The following is a 20,930-nucleotide window of genomic DNA, read 5'->3' on the forward strand; positions in this document are numbered from 1 at the left end:
TCCAAAGCGATCTTTAGGCCATTAATCAACGCTTCATACTCCACATCATTGTTTGTTACATAAAACTTAAAATGAATTACGCTCATCAGATGATGGCCTTCTGGAGACACGAGTACTATACCCGCACCTGCTCCTCCATTGTTAACTGCCCCGTCCACATGCAAGATCCACCAGGGATGTGGAAATTCCTCCAATGACTTCTTAACGTGAGGTGGATGTAGCATAATTAAAGCTTTATCGTTAACTGCGGAGTCAAATTCCAACAAGAAATCAGCTAAGGCTTGTCCTTTAATTGCTGTCCGAGGCATATATTCTAAATCAAACTGTCCCAACTCTATAGCCTAATTCAGCATTCTCCCTGATGACTCTGGTTTGTGAAGGACTTTCCGTAGCAGGTATGCCGTACGAACTTCAACTCTATGGGCCTGGAAATATGGCCGTAATTTTCTTGATGCAAGAACCAGAGCATAAACCAGCTTCTCCATGCTTGTGTAGCGAGTTTCAGTGTCGTGCAACCGCTTGCTCACATAATACACTGGTGACTGCTGCCCATCTTCTTCTCTTAACGGAACTGCGCTGATTGAATACTCAGACACTGTGAGGTACAGTATTGGAGATTCCTCATCCAATGGTTTTGATAACATGGGAGGAGTCCACAGTTGTTCCTTGATCTTTCTAAAGGCCTCTTCATATTCTGGTGTCCATATGAAATCCTTCCCCGCCAGCTTAATGGCTTTGAAGAATTCCTTGCATCTGTCGGATGACTTGGAAACAAATCGATTTAACGCGGAAATCCTCCCAGTTAAGCTATGCACCTGCTTTACATTGGTGGGTGACTTCATATCCAACAATGCCTTGATCTTTGCGGGGTTGGCCTCAATTCCCCTATGGTTGACGATGAACCCGAGAAACTTGCCCGACTCCACGCCGAACACACACTTTTGTGGGTTTAACTTCATGCGAAACCTCCTTAGAATGTTAAACATTTCCATCAGGTGCTTGATATGGTCATTCACCTCCTTGGACTTTAACAGCATATCATCCACATACACCTCCATGGTTCTCCCAATTTGGTTCTTGAACATCATGTTTACTAACCGCTGGTAGGTTGCGCCAGCGTTAATCAAACCAAACGATATTCCTATGTAAGAGTATAACCCCCTGTCAGTGATGAAGGATGAATGTTCTTGATCGGGACCGTACATCGGAATTTAATTGTAACCAGAGTATGCATCCATAAAACTCAACAAAGCATGCCCTGCTGTCGCGTCAACCAACTGATCAATTCGTGGGAGCGGGAAGCTATCCTTTGGACAGGCCTTATTGAGATCTGTAAAATCCACACATGTCCTCCACTTCCCGTTCGGCTTTTTCACAAGCACTGGATTTGCAAGCCATTCGGGGTAGAAGGATTCTTTGATTAGCCCCACCTCCAACAACCGGTCTACTTCTTCTTTTAATGCTATTACCCTTTCCCCGCTCACCGGGCGGCATTTTTGATGTATGCCCGTACAATTTGAGAAGATATTCAACCGGTGACACATTACTTCTGGGTCGATTCCCACCATGTCTGAATGACTCCATGCGAAGACATCAAGATTTTCCATTAAGAAGCGGGTAAGACTTCCCCTCATTTCATCATCTAACTGGGATCCCACTTTCAAAACCTTGTTCGGACCATCTTTGTCAACCGGAATAGATATTGTGTCTTCGGCCGGTCCCGTCTTTTCGGCGGGCATAGGGATCCTAGGATCCAAATCGAAATCAAAGTCTTGGGGGTCCTCGACTTCCACTCTTGCATCTAAGGGCGCGTCCCCAAGAGTGGGAGCATCTACCTCAGGACAAGGCATGGTTTTGTGCAACGCAGGTGAAGAGGGCGCGTCCTCATTTGTTGGAGCATCAACCTCAATTCCATTTTTACTATTCAAGGGTGCGTCCTCTTTTTGAGGAGTATCCACCTTGAAGTTATTTTCGAGACCTTGCAAAATCTCACTTCTTCCTTTCAATTTTTCCCCGTTAACCTCCTTCTGCATGATCTCCTCTACATGGTTCACCACAACTTCTTCCACGCTACGGATCTTCGAAATATTCCCCAACGTCAAAACAGAGTTCCCGGTGATATGGGTTTCTTCCTCCTCGGGGCCTTCTACGAGATAGTGGGCATGAACCTCTCCACTTGGTTTTGTATGGATGTCCACCGCACCCTCAAATGGAAGACCCTTTCCCTCATACCTTCTCCTACGGAATTCCTTAACGGCCTTGTGATAGCATTCGCGTGACTCGTACTGCGACCCTCTCAGACTGCCTACTCTGTTAGGTGTCGAGAACAAAAATCATCAAGTGATGTATCGAGGTTATCACCCTGAACACCCGTAACCACGGTCTTCCCACTAACACGTTGTGAGCGGAATTCTGATCCAACACTTTGAAATCTATCATTTGAGTGATAGACAAAGCTCCTTCCCCAAGTGTAACGGGAAGCCTAACTGAGCCCGTAACCCTTACTGCTTCTCCAGTAAAGCCATAGACGTGTGCATCTTCAAAATACATGTCGCTGTCCGGGAAACCCAATTTTTTGTATGTGCTGTAATACAGGATGTTCGCAGAGCTCCCGTTATCCAAGAAGACCCCATGCACGTTCATTGCTCCAATAAGCATAGTTATTACCAGCGCATCATTGTGGGGATGATGTACCCATCTTGACTCTCTCTCCCTGAACGTAATATCAGCTGACTCCCCTTTGAATATTTTTGGAGGTCTATCTTTCAAACTATGAATGTTGGTGAGCGGCGGATGCCGTGCTTCTCTCACATTTCTTTCCAATGCTCGATTACTATCACCAACAAAAGGGTGTCCTCCAAAAATTACCCTGATACTACCAGCCCTCTGAAACTTAACTTCCACTATTTTTTCAACATCTTCCACCCGCGGGGGCTGTCTTTCATCCTTACCCTTGTCATCGCTTCCCCTGCGTCATTTCACCTTGTCAATCCATTCTCCCAGGTACCTAGCCTTGATCAATTCCTCAATTTCATCTTTTAGGTGACGAAACTCGTGGGTGACATGGCCGGTAGACTCATGGTAATCACAATACTTCTTCTTGTCTCTACTCTGCCATGAAGTTAGACGGTCTGGTTTCTTGAAAATTCCTCTAACCTTATTTACCTCGAAGATATGATCAATGGATGCTGCCAGTGGGGTATAATTACTGACCCTTCTCTCATAGTTCGATGGCGGACTCCATTCTCTCCGCGTGTTCATGGTGTTCACCCTATTAGGGCTTCTGGCATTCCACCGATAATCTGGGCTCAAGGATCTATCTCTTCTCTTGGCTCGCCCCTTGGAGTTATGGGTGTTGTCATTCTTTTTTGTTTCCGCAAGCGACTGCTCAATCGCTTTATATGATTCCGCCTGCGCAAGCACGTCACCTAACGACACAGGGTCTTTCCCTTGCAGGTGCTTCCAGAAATCTGTTCCCACACGCAGTCCAGCTATAAGAAGTATTTTCAGCGTTTCATCAGTTGCGCCCCTTACCAAAGTGGATTCTGCATTGAACCTTTTGAAGTATGAGGTCAAACTTTCTCCTTCCTTCTGTTTCACATTAGCCAGTGTGGTAACTGGTGGTGTGTACTTCACTGCAGCTTGGAATTGAGTTAAAAACAACGTTTTCATCTGTTCCCAGGATGTGATCACACCTGGACCAAGTTTCTGGAACCACTGTTGAGCGCCTTCTCTAAAAGTGGCCGACAGGAGATGGCATCGAGCCAAATCAGGTCCTTGATATACATCCATCTCAATGTTGAAACGCCCCAGGAATTCCACAGGGTCAGAGTTCCCATAAAAATGCAAGTCATTGGTTGTGTTCCTGTATCCTGCCGGCAGTTGCGCCTCCCTCACAACAGCAGCAAAAGGAGAAGGAGCTTGTGCAGTTGCCGATACTCTTCCTCCTTCAAGATGGTTGAGCAACCTCTTGAGATCGTTCACATTAAACGTCCCTACTCCGGGAATGGTTTGAACATTAGGCTGTTGGGGTTGCTCCGTGACTTGTTGTGGTTCCCCTTGATTACCCCCGGGTGTAGCGGTGGATCTCGCCGCCCCTCGCCCTGAGGCTGCGGCTGTGGTATGTTACCATCTCGATTTTGAATGTTTTCCCGCACGCGAGGTTCCTCTTGACCGCGTTACGGAATTTCATCATTATTTTGCACTCTTACCCGAATTCGCCCGCCGTCCTGGTCATGAGGACGCGCCCTGGGCCAATTACCCGTAGCACTGTGGAAAGCTACGGGAATAACGACAGGAGCTTCTTCAATGGAGGGTGCGCCATCTCTCCTACCATTGTAGGGTGTTCTTCCATATTAGTATCCAATCCTTCCTCGTCCATTCCTCTGATATCCATAGTAGTAATTCCCAGGCCTTCCTCGCGGAGGGGCACGCTCGTGCTCGCGGTGCCGCACCCTATCATCCCTTTGGAATGTAGGGGGCACATGCGTTGTATCACGGGGCCTCGCTTCTCCAGCGTTTCCTTCCTTTTATCATTCTACCAGCAGCATCCTCAAATCGTCATCCTCCAACCTTATGCTAAACCTTCTTTTTAGGGTTGAGAAATCCCTTCCTTCCTCATCTTGATTCTGAGTGTTCTCCGCACGACGATGCTCGTCCATCGTACGTCCAGACCTATGTGGGTGTGGCACCACCTGGTTACCAAGGCGAGGCCTTTCCCTACCATCAGTATCCTCATCGACAAGCTCCACAATAGATTCTACATCATCAGAATATTCTAAGCGCCGCGGAGTGATTCGCGGGTTCCCTCCGCTACCCTGGGTATCTCCTTCAACGACTGGCGCTTTCCCCACGGCGTGGCCGTGACGGGGAAAATGACGACCTCTCCTCGTTCTCCGACGCTCCACCATATTTAGTATTAAGTGAAAACTATTAAGAGTATCCCCCATGCGGTACAATTCTTCCAAGATATCAGCGTTGCTGATAAGAACCGGGGGTGTCCAGCTCACATCCGGAGCTCTCGGTGGATCTGCGATGTTTCTGGGAACGTAGGGTTCATGGCGGGCGTAGCCCCCCGCCTTCTCCTTCAGATCTGCTATCACTTCCATCATAAGAACTTCCATCACGATTGCAAGACATCTTTTCCTCCTAAGATTATGATCTTAATTAGCAGCCCCTCCTTCTAGTGCCAATTTGTTGACGGAAGAATCTGGTAACAATAAAGATTGAGGTTTCTCGCCGGAATTAAGATCTATGATGGTGGTTCTTAGCCGGAAAATCAAGCGGTGTGTGGTGGTTTGTGGTTGTTTTAGGCTGAGATTGATCAGAGTAAGCGGTGGCTCTCTTATCAGCTCTAAACTTCTTACCCTTTCAATGTGCCTACGTACCCTTTATATAGGGATCAAGCCTGACGTAGTTCTTGTGGAACAAGAAATCTAATAGGCTTAGACTTTTTATTCCTAGGCCCGGTAGAAGCCCATCCAAAGTCCATCTTCCGCTAGCTTTAGGAATGTCCAATTTTGAGGCCCAACCGCAAAGGCCCAAGGCTCGTCCGTAATCGCAGGACTTTACGGATAATGCATCTCCCTGCGCAAGGATAACACTCCGCTACAGCTATTTCCCTTGATTTACGGACGCATGTATAGCCACGGTTCACCCCAAGTGCCGGACGCATCCCTGTCCCCCGAATGAGGATAACCCACCAGATAACAGGACAGGTGATCCCAAGCTCTTGGGCGCAAAGTGCAGGATGACTCCAAAGTTCTCCAACGAGGACACCCGTTGAATACAAGAACAGAGTTCCCAAAGCACACACCAACGTTAACCCCGCATCCCCAACGATGACACCCGCTGAATACAGGAGAAGACCTTCAATCATCAGGCATACCCCTGGAGGCCTTCAAGCTTTTCACGGACATCCCCCTCCTTGACCGTCTCAAGGAGGGAATTCTTTAAAGAGTACCTGCAATAAATACATTAGTAAAAATAATCTCCACTGCCCCCCTCCATGCAAGCTTTATCCTAAAATCACCATTGAGAATACATAGACCAGGCACTGGATGCGTCCTAAGATCCTGGGTGCGTCCTCTCATTCATGAAACATGCATAGCCTCCTCAAAACCCCTGGTGCACAACATTCCACTACATAAGGCGCGTCCTAAGCAAGACAGACGCGTCCTCCAGCTATTATTGCTGCAAGACCATGTTTGCCAAATGCCTTCACCAAGGTTGATGCGTCCACGTCTCTTGGGCGCGTATATGGGCCCGAGCTGATTAAACAAATCATACAATCCATTGTGATAATCAAGAAAAGATTAAAAGCTGCCCAGGATTGACAAAGAAAATATGCTAATTTGGGAAGAAAACATAAGGGATTTGAGGTTGGAGATAAGGTTCTGCGTAAGGTATTACCTTGGAAAGGAGTTATGAGGTTTGGAAAGAAAGGAAAGCTAAGTCCTAGATTAATTGGTCCATTTGAAATTTTAAGGAAAGTTGAAGCTGTATCATATCAACTAGCATTACCCCTGGATCTCCATTACATCCATGATATTTTTTATATATCAGTTTTAAAGGCTTACCATCTGATAACTATCATGTACTTGCCTACGAATCAATAGAGGTTCAGCTGGATTTGATACATGAAGAACAATCTATCCAGATTGTAGACAGAAAGGTTCAGAAGTTGAGGAATAAGGAAATCAATTTGGTTAAGGTAATATGGAGAAATTTTTTTATTTAAGAGGCTACATGAGAACTGGAAGAAGATATGTGAAAGAACTACCCCTCACTTTTCTCTAACAGCGCTGATTCCGAGGACGGAATCCTTCAAGGGAAGACTGTAATGCCCGAGAAATTTTAAGTAAGTAAACCATGACCTTTGCGTAATTTAGAATTTAATTTAAATCATATATTAGAATGCCTCATATTTAAATAAGGCATTTTTAAAGTAATTTATATATTTAGTTTGATTAAATTTCTTCACTATTATGCATTATATTTTTTCGGTAGTATGCGGCTAATTTATTTATATAATTGTGATTTCTGTTTCAGAATTTTTTTATTATTTTGTTGTTATTAAATTTTAATATTTTGTACTGTGTAATATTTTATTGGATTCGATATTATTATCTGTTAGTCATTAATTAGTAAGATATTAAATAATCGATTTTATATTGACAAGAGTATAACGTTATTAATTTTTAAATTACTTGGTTCTAAACTTAAAATAACTTTAAGAGACTCCTTGTATTAATTTTTCCAAAAAGCTAATAATAAAGTGAGCGCTATTTTCTAATATTATTATTTTAGTGTTAATATTATCTAATTTCCTAGAAAGGATGTGTAAGGGAATCTTAGAATATTTATAATTTGTTAAAAATAGTAATATCCTAAATAATACTAGAAAGATGTAGATGTTTACTCAAAAAAAAAATTTGGGTTAAGTTAACCTTAATTAAGTACTCTATAAATAAGCTTTAAGCCACTAGCTTATCACTCCCTTTCCAAAATCTCTAAAATTTTCCCCAAAAATTACTTACTCTAAATAAATATCGAGTTAAGTGAGAGACTTAAATAATAAGGATAATATCAATAAATAAATGAGATCAGCAGAATAATGACTTTAGATCATTAAAAGAACTTAAATGATTTATTATTTTCTAGTATCAAATGTTATTTTGGTAAATGCAAATTAATTTGAATTTCGTGAATAATGAAATATGAGCTGCTAAAAATAGCGTTTGAGAGAATAAACGTTTAAATGAACGATAAATATTAAATTATTATATAAGGGTTATAAGAATGTTTATTCTTGAAATATTTATGTTCAAACATTTTGGTGTCACTTATCATTTTAGAAAATACTCGAGGCAGAATAATTTAATCCGGGAAGGTGAATTTTCTCTGTTAAGTGCGCTAATATCGCAAATAAGGCAAGTTTCTCTGCTACCTTTCCTATTTTTAACATTTAACAATGTTGTGTATATTGTTAGTGAAAATTTAAGGATCTATTATTTGAACCCTTATTCGCCATCATTTTATTTCGAAACGTTTCCCCAGTCCGAGACTCCTTGTTAGATTTCTTATTTATAACAAAATTTTATTTTTCTTACGAGACTGCTCCTATTGTTCAGGACAATTAATTTATTTCTTGTCGAATGGATATAAATTTCTATGTTCGTCTAATTAATTCCAAGGTCTTAAATCGATTCATCCTTCGGATCGATTGTTTAATTTATATCGAGTGTTGAGGTAATGTTTTATCAATTCATGAAACCTTTCCAAGACTCATGATCGATAAACTGATTATTTATTTTACCTTTCTATTTCCACATAAATTCTTTCGAGCCTTTTATATTTTAAAACTATTCGAGATTTTCGATTGACATGATTATTCTCATTATTTGAGATAATCACCGTTTTTGAAATATATTGATGTATTGTCCATATCGATACCAAATTATTCTTATTATTATTAAATAGAGATGGTTCATTGTTTGATCCAGAATATGCGATATTTTTTTATGAAAATACATGTGATGTGATTAAAAATGTGAAGTGAGAATTAAATCGGGATGTGTTCATTTATACTGGTCAACGTGGGGTTTGACACACTGTATTTATTGTGTCAGTCTAATATGTGGACATGTTATCTAGCTCAAGTTCAGCCGAGGGTTAAGACATTAATCCTTCTTTTATGCTAGCAAGTGTGTGTTAGGAATTCTTATGACGAGACGTGATCGGGTGAATGTAAGATTCGCAGGAGGACGGTACACTATGGTAGTTGATTGTACCACTGATTTACCGGGGTGGAAAACGACCAGTTTAATCTTGAATCAACTGGTAAAGTGACAGATAGAGCTCATATACAAAATTATGATGTCGTGTTGATTATTCATTGTTGAATTTAAATTTTCTATTGCTCTTGGCACCATTTTTCATTAATTTTTGAAATTTTAGTCATATATACTTTTTGAGCACTCGATTGGTCACTCTTACTATTCTTACATTCCCAAACAGTGAAGAACAAAACAGATGATCCGTATTATCAAGTAATATAGAGGAAATGGAAGAAGCATATTCGCAGTGGCAGCATGTAGCCATATATCTATATATTATTATTTGTAGTAATGTACTATGACTTTTCTCGGACATGTATCTTATTCTTCAGACTTGCAGTAGGATTTATATTATGTATGTAATAAGCATGTAAGTGTGGAGACTCGGTCCTGAGATCTGTGGAGTGACGTCCGTAATGAACGCTATATTATATTATGGTTTATAATGTTAACACAGGCGTGCGAAGCATGATAATGTGATGACCTGAATCGATGAAATGGTGGGTTTGTGTGCATCACAGAAATTGTCTATTATCCATATAAATAAATTCTACCAGTGTGAGGTTGATGCAATTTATTACCATCACCCATGGAGATCTCTTCTGGCCTGTTGTAGTCCTGAGCATTTTGAAGACCATTGGAATTGGATGTTACGTGGTGAGATGTGCTAGAGTATAGGATCCATTGTGTGTCCCCAATGTATGATTGAGAGATAAAAAAAATTTTGGCTTCAAGATGATTATGTGACCGAAATCGATAAACTTGAGCTATGTGACCAAAATTTTCACAGAGTTGACACTGCATGGGTTTCTAATTGACATATGGTTTTGGATGGAATGATCGATGATAGTTGACATTATTACCTTGATTTGTTTTGGGTGAATAACGCCAAGATTGTGAAGAAAAAAATGTGTTAGCGCAATAGTAAACATTGTTCTTTTGTGCAACAGCTGCAGTTATACATCAAGAAGTTTATCAAAAAGATATTCATAAGTGCTTGGAGAATCCCTTGGCGAATGACTGCAGATATTTCACGAAACTCGGACCCCAGCCCACTTAAAATTTTGATAATTAATTTAACATTAGATACCGGCATTCCGTCTATAGCAAGTTCATAAAATATAGACCTGATCTCACGTATATAGTCAGCAACATATTTTGAACCTTTTGAAACCTTGTTTAGATGATCACGGAGGCTAAAGTTACGGGTTTGACTCTTATCAGCAAATGATGTGTGCAACATATCCCATGGTAGTTTGGAATTGGATGCACTAGCTATAGTTGGAGCTATAATTGCGTCAATAGCTGTTATTATAGCATTATGAATCAGTTATCTTGTTGAAACCAATATTTGTAATCTTGGTTGTGAACTTTTTTGTCGTCCTTTGTTAATTTCCTTGGAGGTTCTGGATTGCTGCCATCGGGATGACCAAACAGATCATGGTCATGCATTAACATCGCAATTTGTGCTTTCTAAGTGGGAAAATTCTAGCTACCAACAAGTTCGGTTGAAAGGTGAGATGCTGAATTAAATTGAATCAATTGCGAGGAAGTGTTGAATTAACATTGGTGATTAATGTGTCCATTTATGTTTTGATGAGTGTTATTAGAAATTGATGATTGAATTTGATGGGAGGTTTAAGCGTTTAAAGCTCTGATATCATAATAATGGAACAACTAATAGGAGAATAAATATGTCTTTCATTGACTCACGTAAATGTGTTATATACAAGAGTGTAAGTTTATCTCCATATTACAAGAAGACGAAGGAATAAATTAATATAATATACAATATATGATAAGGTAAACTAACTACAAGTCGGGAGATGTTTTAGGGTTGTTGCAGAGGCCGTTCAGTTTGTTATTATTGATAGTGATTTGTATTTTAAGTTGAAAAATAATAATTTGTTTATAATAGAAGATAATGTGTTTAATTAAAAAAGGCAATTGGAATTTTAATTAAAAACTATAATTGGTTAGTTATTAGTAATAATAGTATGATATTATTAATAAATGAATGAAGACTGTTAAACTAAATATTTTTAATGTTTCTTATATTATATAATAGTATATATAGACATATATGTAATTATTAATGAATTACGCCAATTAAAAAATTTTAAACCAAACTATTTGGTTTAAAAAATTTTAACCACTATTTTCTGAAGATGGTAATTTTTTTATAACTAAAAAAATTTGTATTTTACATTTAACTAGAGCTCTTCACGAACCGAGCCGAGCCGAGTTTTGATCGAACCGAGCAGAGCTTTAATTTTTTTTCTGACGAGCCGAGCCGAGCTTTCTTAACGAACAAAAACCTGTGTTCGAGCTCGAACTCGTAAACGAACGAGCCGAACACGAACTTTTATCGAACAAAATCGAGCCGAGTCGAACCGAGCCGAACACGAGCTTTCTCCATCAAAAGGAGCCGAGCCGAGCCGAGCCGAGCTGAATTAAAAAATTCTGGTCAAAACACCAGTTGACTGTTAAAATAACAAACCAAATACTTTTATTTTTTTCTAAAAATTTTGTCATATCACTAAAATATATTGATCTTAACATCCGTACGGTTGGATCATTCATAAATATTTTTAAAAAAATCGAAACATTAATACGATACTAAACACTAATTACAAATACAAGTCAAAACATCGGTTGACTGTTAAAATAACAAATCAAATACATTTATTTTTTTCTAAATTTTTTTTCATATCACTAAAATATATAGATATTAACATCCTTATGGTTGGATCATCTATAAATATTTTTTAAAAAATCAAAACATAAATACGAGACTAAACACTAGTTACAAGTATTGTTCAAACAAGTGGTTGATTGTCAAAATAAAAAACATAATAAGTTTATTTTTTTCTAAAATTTTTATCATGTCACTAAAATATATAGATATTAACATCCGTACGGTTGGATCATCTATAATTTTTTTTTTAAAAATCAAAACATTAATACGAGACTAAACACTAGTTACAAGTAAAGGTCAAAACACCAGTCGATTGTTAAAATAACAAACCAAATACATTTATTTTTTTCAAAAACTTTTGTCATGTCACTAAAATATATAGATCTTAACATCCGTACGGTTGGATCATTCATAAATATTGTTAGGAATATGTGTATTAGTTTGATGATAAGTTAAACAAAACACTTAAGTAGAAATTTAGTGTTTGTAGCCTCAACGGATAAGACCATCTTGGCTATCCGTTGAAGGAGTAGCTTTACTTAGCAATAAGTTTAGTATTGTAGCACATTTCATTCTCTGGATTCAAGTTGTAATTCTTAGATGTTGTAGGAAATTATCAGTCATGTTGACTACTAGTGGATATGCAAATAGGAGGGCTAATTGTAAATATTTCATGTCTTGTAATTTTGTATAAGTGAAGAAGTATCAACTGATATTGAAGACCTTCAACGGATAAGAAACAAAGCTTCAACGGATGTCTCTAATGCTTCAACGGATAATATCCATCAACGGATAAGTGCCTCAACGAATAAAGACTTCAACTGATAATGCATCAACGGATAAAGCTTCAACGGATAAAGCCTCAACGGATAAGGCATCAACGGATGGAAACTTCAACGGATGCTTAGTTCATTAGCAGTTGATGGTGACAATTCATAAGCTGAGAAAGGCACATGGGTTAACAGAGACAAATTGGAATGTGGAAGCCTCTTGGAGGAATTAAGAAAATGCAGCATTTCCATTCTGGTGCAAACAAGGAAGTATTCAAAGATTCACAGATTATCCTAGATTGCATTGGATAGAGAAATGAAGAAGAAACATGTGAAGAGCCTTTTTAATTGTATTTTACAGTTTTGTCTTCACTTGTAAACTTGGTGATATATAAACCAAGTAGCAGCTAGTAATTAGATAAGAATTTTCCTGAGCTGTTTAGAAATATCCAGAGAGAAAATCATCTAGTTTGTACTAGGAAGCAGCTGTGATTTAATTGTTTGAATCACAGATTTTCTGAAATAACACATCTCTGGTGGAATAACAAATCCACCAGAAAAGTTTTTAAGTTCTTTGTGTTCTTTACATTTTTGTTTGAATATATATCTGTCTGTATTAGCTTTCAAGCAATTCACACACATTTGTTCACTAAAACACTTAGCCTTAGAAACTACTCAAAACTTGAAAAAGTATTGAGATTTACATTCAAACCCCCTTCTGTAAATCTCATTGTTAGTCCACTGGGAATAACAAATATTTTTAAAATAATTTACACATTAATATGAGACTAAACACTATTTCAAAGTATTGTTCAAACAATTGGTTGATTTTCATAATAACAAACAAAATAAATTTATTTTTTTCTAAAATTTTTATCATGTCACTAAAATATATAGATATTAACATCCGTACGGTTGGATCATCTATAAATATTTTTTAAAAAATCAAAACATTAATACGAGACTAAACACTAATTACAAGTAAAGGTCAAAACACCGGTTGACTGTTAAAATAACAAACCAAATACATTTATTTTTTTCTAAAACTTTTGTCATGTCACTAAAATATATAAATCTTAACATCCGTACGGTTGGATCATCTATAAATATTTTTAAAAAAATCAAAACATGAATACGAGACTAAACACTAGTTACAAGTACTGTTCAAACAAGGGGTTGATTGTCAAAATAACAAACAAAATAAATTTATTTTTTTCTAAAATTTTTATCATGTCACTAAAATATATAGATATTAACATCCGTACGGTTGGATCATCTATAAATATTTTTTAAAAAATTAAAACATTAATACGAGACTAAACACTAGTTACAAGTAAAGTCAAAACACCGGTTGACTGTTAAAATAACAAACCAAATACATTTATTTTTTTCTAAAAATTTTATCATGTCACTAAAATATATAGATATTAACATCTGTATGGTTGGATCATTCATAAATATTTTTTAAAAATTGAAACATTAATATGAGACTAAACACTAGTTACAAGTAAAGGTCAAAACACCTATTGACTGTTAAAATAACAAATCAAATACATTTATTTTTTTCTAAAAATTTTGTCATATCACTAAAATATATAGATATTAACATCCGTACGGTTGAATCATTCATAAATATTTTTTAAAAAATCGAAACATTAATATGGGAGAAGTACTAGTCAAACTACTAGTTAACTGTTAAAATAGCAAATTAAATATATTTATTTTTTCTAAATTTTTTATTATATCACTTAAATATATAGATCTTCACATTCGTATGGTTGGATCATTTATAAATAATTTCAAAAAATCGAAACACCGATCAGGAAATAAATACTAGTTACAAGTAGTAGTCAAATCACTTGTTAATTATTAAAATATCAAATTAAAAAAATAATTTTTCATATCTGATTTTTTTCTAATTACTAAAATATATATTTTGACATTAGTATAGTTCAATAATTTAAAAATATTTATAAAAAATCTAAATAAAATTCATAATAATTAAATATATAATAAATAATTTTTTTTTTAATTTTTTTTCGAGCTGAGCTCGAGCTCGGCTGCTCGAGCCGAACCGAGCCGAGCTCGAACCGAGCCGAGTCGAGCTCGAGCCGAATATGCCAAAAGCTCGGCTCGAACTCGTTTTCTTAACCAACACATTTTTGTGTTCGAGCTCGAGCCCTTAAGGAACCGAGCCGAACCGAGCCCTTAACGAGCCGAGCTCGAGCTTGGTTCGCGAACAGCTCTACATTTAACCACTATTTTCTCAAGATTGCAAGATAAGTACAACAGCCCCTACTATTTCTCATTTACTGTTTGCGGACAATAGTTTCCTTTTCTTTCAGGAAACTTCATAAGAGGCAAATGTGGTGAGAAGCTTGTTGAAAAACTACGAAAAATGGTCGGGACGATCTGTCAATTACCAAAAGCCTGGTGCGAAGCAGCAGGAAATTCGTCAAGTGCTCGGAGTTTACGATGGCATTGTGAATACTAAGAATCTAGGCCTCCCTTCTCTAGTGGGAAGGTAAAAAAAGAGAGTTTTTGGATTTCTTAAAGAAAGAGAAAGCAAGTGCATTTAGAGTTGGCAAGAAAAATTTACTTCTCAAGCTGGTAAACTATCTTAATACACAATGTCGCACAGTCAATTCCCTCATATTGCATGTCTTGTTTCTTGCTACCGAAAATGATGTTGCAGGAGTTAGAAAGGATGTTCAATAATTATTGGTAGAGCTCTGGTACGGGGGGGTCATCAATTGGCTGTCGTGGGACAATGACAGTATGTCGAAAAAAAAAGGAGGTCTTGGCTTTAGAAGTCTTTATGGCTTCGATATAGCATTATTGGGTAAGCATTGTTGGAATTTTATGCAAAAGTACTTTCAGAAGACTCACATGTTAAGGGCTGGTAAGGGCCGTGATCCGAGCTTTATATGGGCAGGGATCTGGGAAGCTAAAGAGGCATTGTTTAGTGGCTTCAGATGGGTTTTAGGCGATGGAACTGATATTGTGGCTGTCAAAGACCCGTGGCTCAGACTAAAAGCAAGGTGATTTCTTTGTTGAACTGGGTCACATTTATGAGGGCAGAAGAGAGGTAGTCTCCAGTCTTTTCTATCCTAATTCCAAATAGTGTGATGTTTATAAGGTATAACAGCGTTTCCTCGAGGAGGATGCTAAAGCAATTTTTGAAATTCGACTTCCTCAATGTAATATTCGTGACATAGTTCTATGGGCAAATTTGATTGACGGTGTTTATTTTTTTAAAGCGGGATATCGTCTGTGGCATGCTCTAAATATTGGTACTAGAAATATTCCACAAGGAGAAGGATGGGGGAGAATCTAGAGGGTGTTGCTGCCTCATAAGATGAAACTCTGTTTATGGCATCTCTGTCGTAACACAGTGCCAGTGAGGGAAAGACTTTACAGCAATAGAGTCCAAGTCTCGTGGTTATGTCCCATATGTAGCACAGAAGTTGAACATTTGGCCCATGTTTTCTTTCAGTGCGAGTTTTCCAAACAATGCTGGAACGTGGAGGGTCTGAGTTATGATATGACGAAGTAGTTAAAGTTGGGATTGTGTTATTTGGTATATGGCAGTGGATAAATAAAAGAGTTTGGGTAAATAAATTTTCTTATCCAAATTATGCAGTCGACGGAGTCTTCAAGATGGTAAATGACTGGAAAGTAATGAAGAAGATGCAGCAAGGCGTCTCTCAAAGTAAAAGGAAAGTTGTTCAAAAAATGGATACAAAATGGTCAACACCTGAAGCAAGTGTCATTAAGCTCAATGGGGACGCGTCGGTGTTCCCAGGGCCTGATACTTTTTCTATTGGCATGCTCATTAGGAATCATCAATGCTCCTTTGTGGCAGGAAGAACTTGCAGGTTTTCTGCTTCAGCATCGGTTTTTGAGGCAGAAACAATAGACATTTAAGAGGCTTTGTCATGTGTGGAGGTTCCGCAACTTGGTAATACAAGGATACAGTATATTGAAACAGACTCTTTGCTAGGTGAACGTGCAATTAATCCACAGTTGGTTAACGTACTTGAAGCCGGGGATGTCATCAGAGAATGCCACAGGCGCATGAAGAATTTGGTAGGTGTTGACGGAGGAATCTGATAACAACAAAGATTGAGGTTTCTCGCCGGAATTAAGATCTATGACGGTCTCGGCAAAAAAAAAAGATCTATGACGGTGGTTCTTCGCCGGAAAATCAAGCGGTATGTGGTGGTTCGTGGTTGTTTTAGGCTGAGATTGATCAGAGTAAGTGGTGACTCTCTTATCAGCTCTCAACTTCTTACCCTTTCAATGTGTCTACGTACACTTTATATAGGGATCAAACCTGACGTAGTTCTTGTGGAACAAGAAATCTAATGGGCTTAGATTTCTTATTCCTAGGCCCGGTAGAAGCCCATCCAAAGTCCATCTTCCGCTAACTTTAGGAATGTCCAACTGTGAGGCCCAACCGCAAAGGCCCAAGACTCGTCTGTAATCGCAGGACTTCACGGATAATGCATCTCCCTGCGCAAGGATAACACTCCGCTACAGCTATTTCCCTTGATTTACGGACGCAGGTATAGCCACGGTTCACCCCAAGTGCCGGACGCATCCCTGTCCCCCGAATGAGGATAACCCACTAGATAACATGACAGGTGATCCCATGCTCTTGGGTGCAAAGTGCAGGATGACTCCAAAATTCTTCAACGAGGACACCCGTTGAATACAAAAACAGAGTTCTCAAAGCACACACCAACGTTAACCCCGCATCCCCAACGAGGACACCCGCTGAATACAGGAGGAGGCCTTCAATCATCAGGCATACCCCTGGAGGCCTTCAAGCTTTTTACGGACATCCCCCTCCTTGACCGTCTCAATGAGGAAATTCTTCAAAGAGTACCTGCAACAAATACATTAGTAAAAATAATCTCCACTGTTCCCCTCCATGCAAGCTTTATCCTAAAATCACCATTGAGAATACATAGACCAGGCACTGGACGCGTCCTAAGATCCTGGGCGCGTCCTCTCATTCATGAAACCTGCATAGCCTCCTCAAAACCCCTGGTGCACAACATTCCACTACATAAGGCGCGTCCTAAGCAAGACAGACGCGTCCTCCAGCTGTTATTGTTGCAAGACCATGTTTGCCAAATGCCTTCACCAAGGTTGACGTGTCCACGTCTCTTGGGCGCGTCCATCCCAAGCAATGCACACCCATGCTTCACCATCACTTGCCCATAAAACATCTTCTAACATGTAGACGCGTCCCAATTACATGGACGCGTCCTAACCTTCCACAATGTAATACCGGTCTTGACTGTACTTAACCCGCGTTTGACCCGAGTCACTCCAATGCCAAATTTTGGGTATAACAACTACCCCCCAAATTCCATTTGTAGTTGAAAATAAAATTGGAATTTTTATCCATAAAACCAAGCAACGAAATTTGGTTCACAAAAACAGGACGCGTCGTTGGCACAGGACGCGTCTTGCCTTCACTTTATACTCGTGGCGTACAACTGTCATCCACGTAAGCTGACCCTCTTCTATAAATACCGTAAAAAGGGAATTCCCCTCAACACTTTACCCTCTTCTCGACAACCACTATCGCCGTCCTTGTAAGCAGGAGTATTGAAGTTCAAAAATACGGCGATTTATCCGGCCATTTCTCGATTTTCTCAGCTTAATCAAACCCCCAACTTACGAGGTACGTAAACCATCCTTTATTTCTTCATTTGGTCGAATAACCTCGTCAAAATAAGTAAAAAACTGTTCATATGCTTCATGTTCATGTCAACTGTTCTTCATTTTCTTTTGTATGTATATGTGTATATATCTATAAATGCATAGGGAATTCCCCTCAACACTTTACCCTCTTCTCGACAACCACTATCGCCGTCCTTGTAAGCAGGAGTATTGAAGTTCAAAAATCCGGCGATTTATCCGGCCATTTCTCGATTTTCTCAGCTTAATCAAACCCCCAACTTACGAGGTACATAAACCATCCTTTATTTCTTCATTTGGTCGAATAACCTCGTCAAAATAAGTAAAAAACTGTTCATATGCTTCATGTTCATGTCAACTGTTCTTCATTTTCTTTTGTATGTATATGTGTATATATCTATAAATGCATCATACTTTGTAACACCCCCAAATCCGGGGTCGGGGATCCGGGTTGTCACGAGTTCCATTTTCCTTAATAACACTCAATCTTAATAAACAATCAACTACTCTGTACTGTGACCCCACAATAAACACACACACCACAAGTTATAGTCTCAGAGATGAATATCCAAAAATAACACGAGTCATTTTATTCCAAAATTATATGCCATTACACCTTAAAGGGGTTTCTGAATAAATTTACATTTCTTTGCCATTATTACAATTGATAAAGATACATAAGTCTGGTACATCAAAAGTTGAAAGCCTAGCCTATTGGTAGTTCCAAACTCAGCTACAGCAACATCAACGTGTTGGATTTTAATCGCAGCGGAGGCATGGTAAAACACTTTTACACATATAAAATCCAAATAAAAGTATATAAATCGTGATTAAAACATAGAGATCGATTACTAACCTTTAATATGCGATCCAAAATCAACGATCGGAGATCCTTAGCAGCTGCTCCTCAAACCTGAAGCACTCCACCGGTATCCACCAAGAAAACGATGTTAAGGAGGAGGAGGTGGAGAGAATAAGGTTTTATAAAATTTTGGGGTTAAAATAAAAATAGGATTTATAATAGTATATTTATAGGCAAAATTTTCAGCTGAAATTTTCCCATAAATTATTATTATTATTAACCCATTTATTATTCTCATTAATAATTAAAACACCTTTTAATTATTAATCCTTTTTCTAAACACTTTAGAAATAATTCTCTCTCTTGATTTAATTTCCAAAAATTAAATCCTTTAATTAATAATATTAAGAACTTTTCTTAATTAATTTATAATCAATTAAATCTCATTTAATCAATTATTAAATTTGCCAATTAATTATTTATTTCATAAATAAATAATTATTAGCCATTATTAATTAATTCCTCCACCATTAAATCATTCTCTTTTTATGGTGTGACCCTGTAGGTTCAATATTAAGCCGGTAGTAGAAATAAATAATAATAAAACTATTTAATCATTATTTATATAAATTCTCTAATTTATTAAATATGATTAATTAATTAATCACATTTATTCTACATCGTGAGGGATACTTCTTAGCATAACGCGACTATCCGGATAATACAAATTCACTGCTTAGCATATCGTGAGGGATAGTTCTATGCAAATTTGAAACTCCTTTCTAATTTCATTCACTCTGGCCTGAGATTCCTGAACTAGCATAAGTGGATCAGCCTTGAACATTCGCTTCTGATAGGGATAAATAAATCCTGATTGTATGATTAAATATTGCAAGGTGTGGGCTGCTAGGCCCAATAAGAAGATGTATGACATTCAGACCAAAAAGGTCAACACATTGATCAGGCCTGATGGACCAGATCAGGCCTGATGGAACAAAGAAGGCCCAAAAGCCCTGATTATTTATTAATTTCATAATTAATAAATAAAGGAGGAAAACAACTATTAAGATAAGTCCTAGAGGGGATATAAATCCTTGTAGATTGGCATCAAGGGGACCTAAAAGGATAAGGAATCAGTTTCCTACTATCTAGGACTCCAAAGTCCATTCTAATTATGAGACTTGCCCACCAAGTCTCCTATACCAAGTCCAATTCAAGGACTCTCAACATCTATATAAGGGGTCTCACCCCACAAATCAGAACTACGTTTTTTGACTTGATCCTTGGCAATCAGCAAGGTACGTAGGCATCTTGTTAAGGCAGATTGAGTCACGAAACACAAGAGCAGTCAAATCGAGCTTCGCAGCTCACGTTCCTTAGTGTTAAATACAGCAATTATATATATTAGTTTTTTATCCATAACATTTGGCGCCGTCTGTGGGAAACTGAACAACAACCATGGTGAGAACACGGAGAACAACTAGCGCTCTGGAGGAGGGAACACCATCAGGGACAACTCAGGTAATTTCGTCAACCGTGGAGATTCCTCCCCACTCAACTTACGCATCTACTCAAGTGGAAGCCCAGATAGGGGCAACTCAACCTCAGCCACAAGGGACGACTCCCCCTACTATTCAAGGTACGAATCCTCAAGTTCAACAAGTACATGTACCTGTGAATTCTCGACCCGTCGGGTATGAATATTCAACTGTTGTTACTACTAACCCCCCTTATGGGATGCCCCTTTACCCCGAGTTTGGAGGAAGTGGATATGCTGGGCGAAGTGAAGCACGAGGGCAATCGCCCCCTTATATACGAGGTTTGGTGCCTATCCCCGAGGATCGGGAATTTTCTGGTCCTTACACTGAGAGAGATTCCGAATCTTCGGATGATGAAGTGGCCCCAAGAAGGAGACGTCCTGGCAAGGAGCCAATGGCCGATGGAAGGCAACGCCCTCGAAGCACCCAAGGGGCGAATCCCCAGGAAGTGCAGGAAAGGATAAGGGCTCATGAGGCTGAGATCCAAAGGTTGAGGCGTGACTTGGAAGCTCACCAGGCCACCAGACCCCAGATACCTCCTAGGGGGAGAAATCCTCCTCCTGTCATAGA

The 20,930-nt window shown here is 38.6% G+C and overlaps 1 protein-coding gene across 1 annotated transcript; it reads right to left on the reverse strand.

Annotated features, from left to right (window-relative positions):
* Positions 1-341: 341 nt before the first annotated feature.
* LOC141685411 (uncharacterized) lies at positions 342-4,486 on the reverse strand. The gene is made up of 5 exons (XM_074490513.1): positions 4,334-4,486; positions 3,095-3,969; positions 2,396-2,968; positions 1,836-2,310; positions 342-1,100 (listed from the first exon to the last, which is right to left on the reverse strand). Exons 1-5 carry the CDS (start codon positions 4,484-4,486, stop codon positions 342-344), a joined length of 2,835 nt encoding a protein of 944 aa, XP_074346614.1.
* Positions 4,487-20,930: the final 16,444 nt, after the last annotated feature.

Source organism: Apium graveolens, chromosome 9 (genome assembly GCF_009905375.1).
Source record: "Apium graveolens cultivar Ventura chromosome 9, ASM990537v1, whole genome shotgun sequence".
Lineage (NCBI taxonomy): Eukaryota > Viridiplantae > Streptophyta > Magnoliopsida > Apiales > Apiaceae > Apium > Apium graveolens.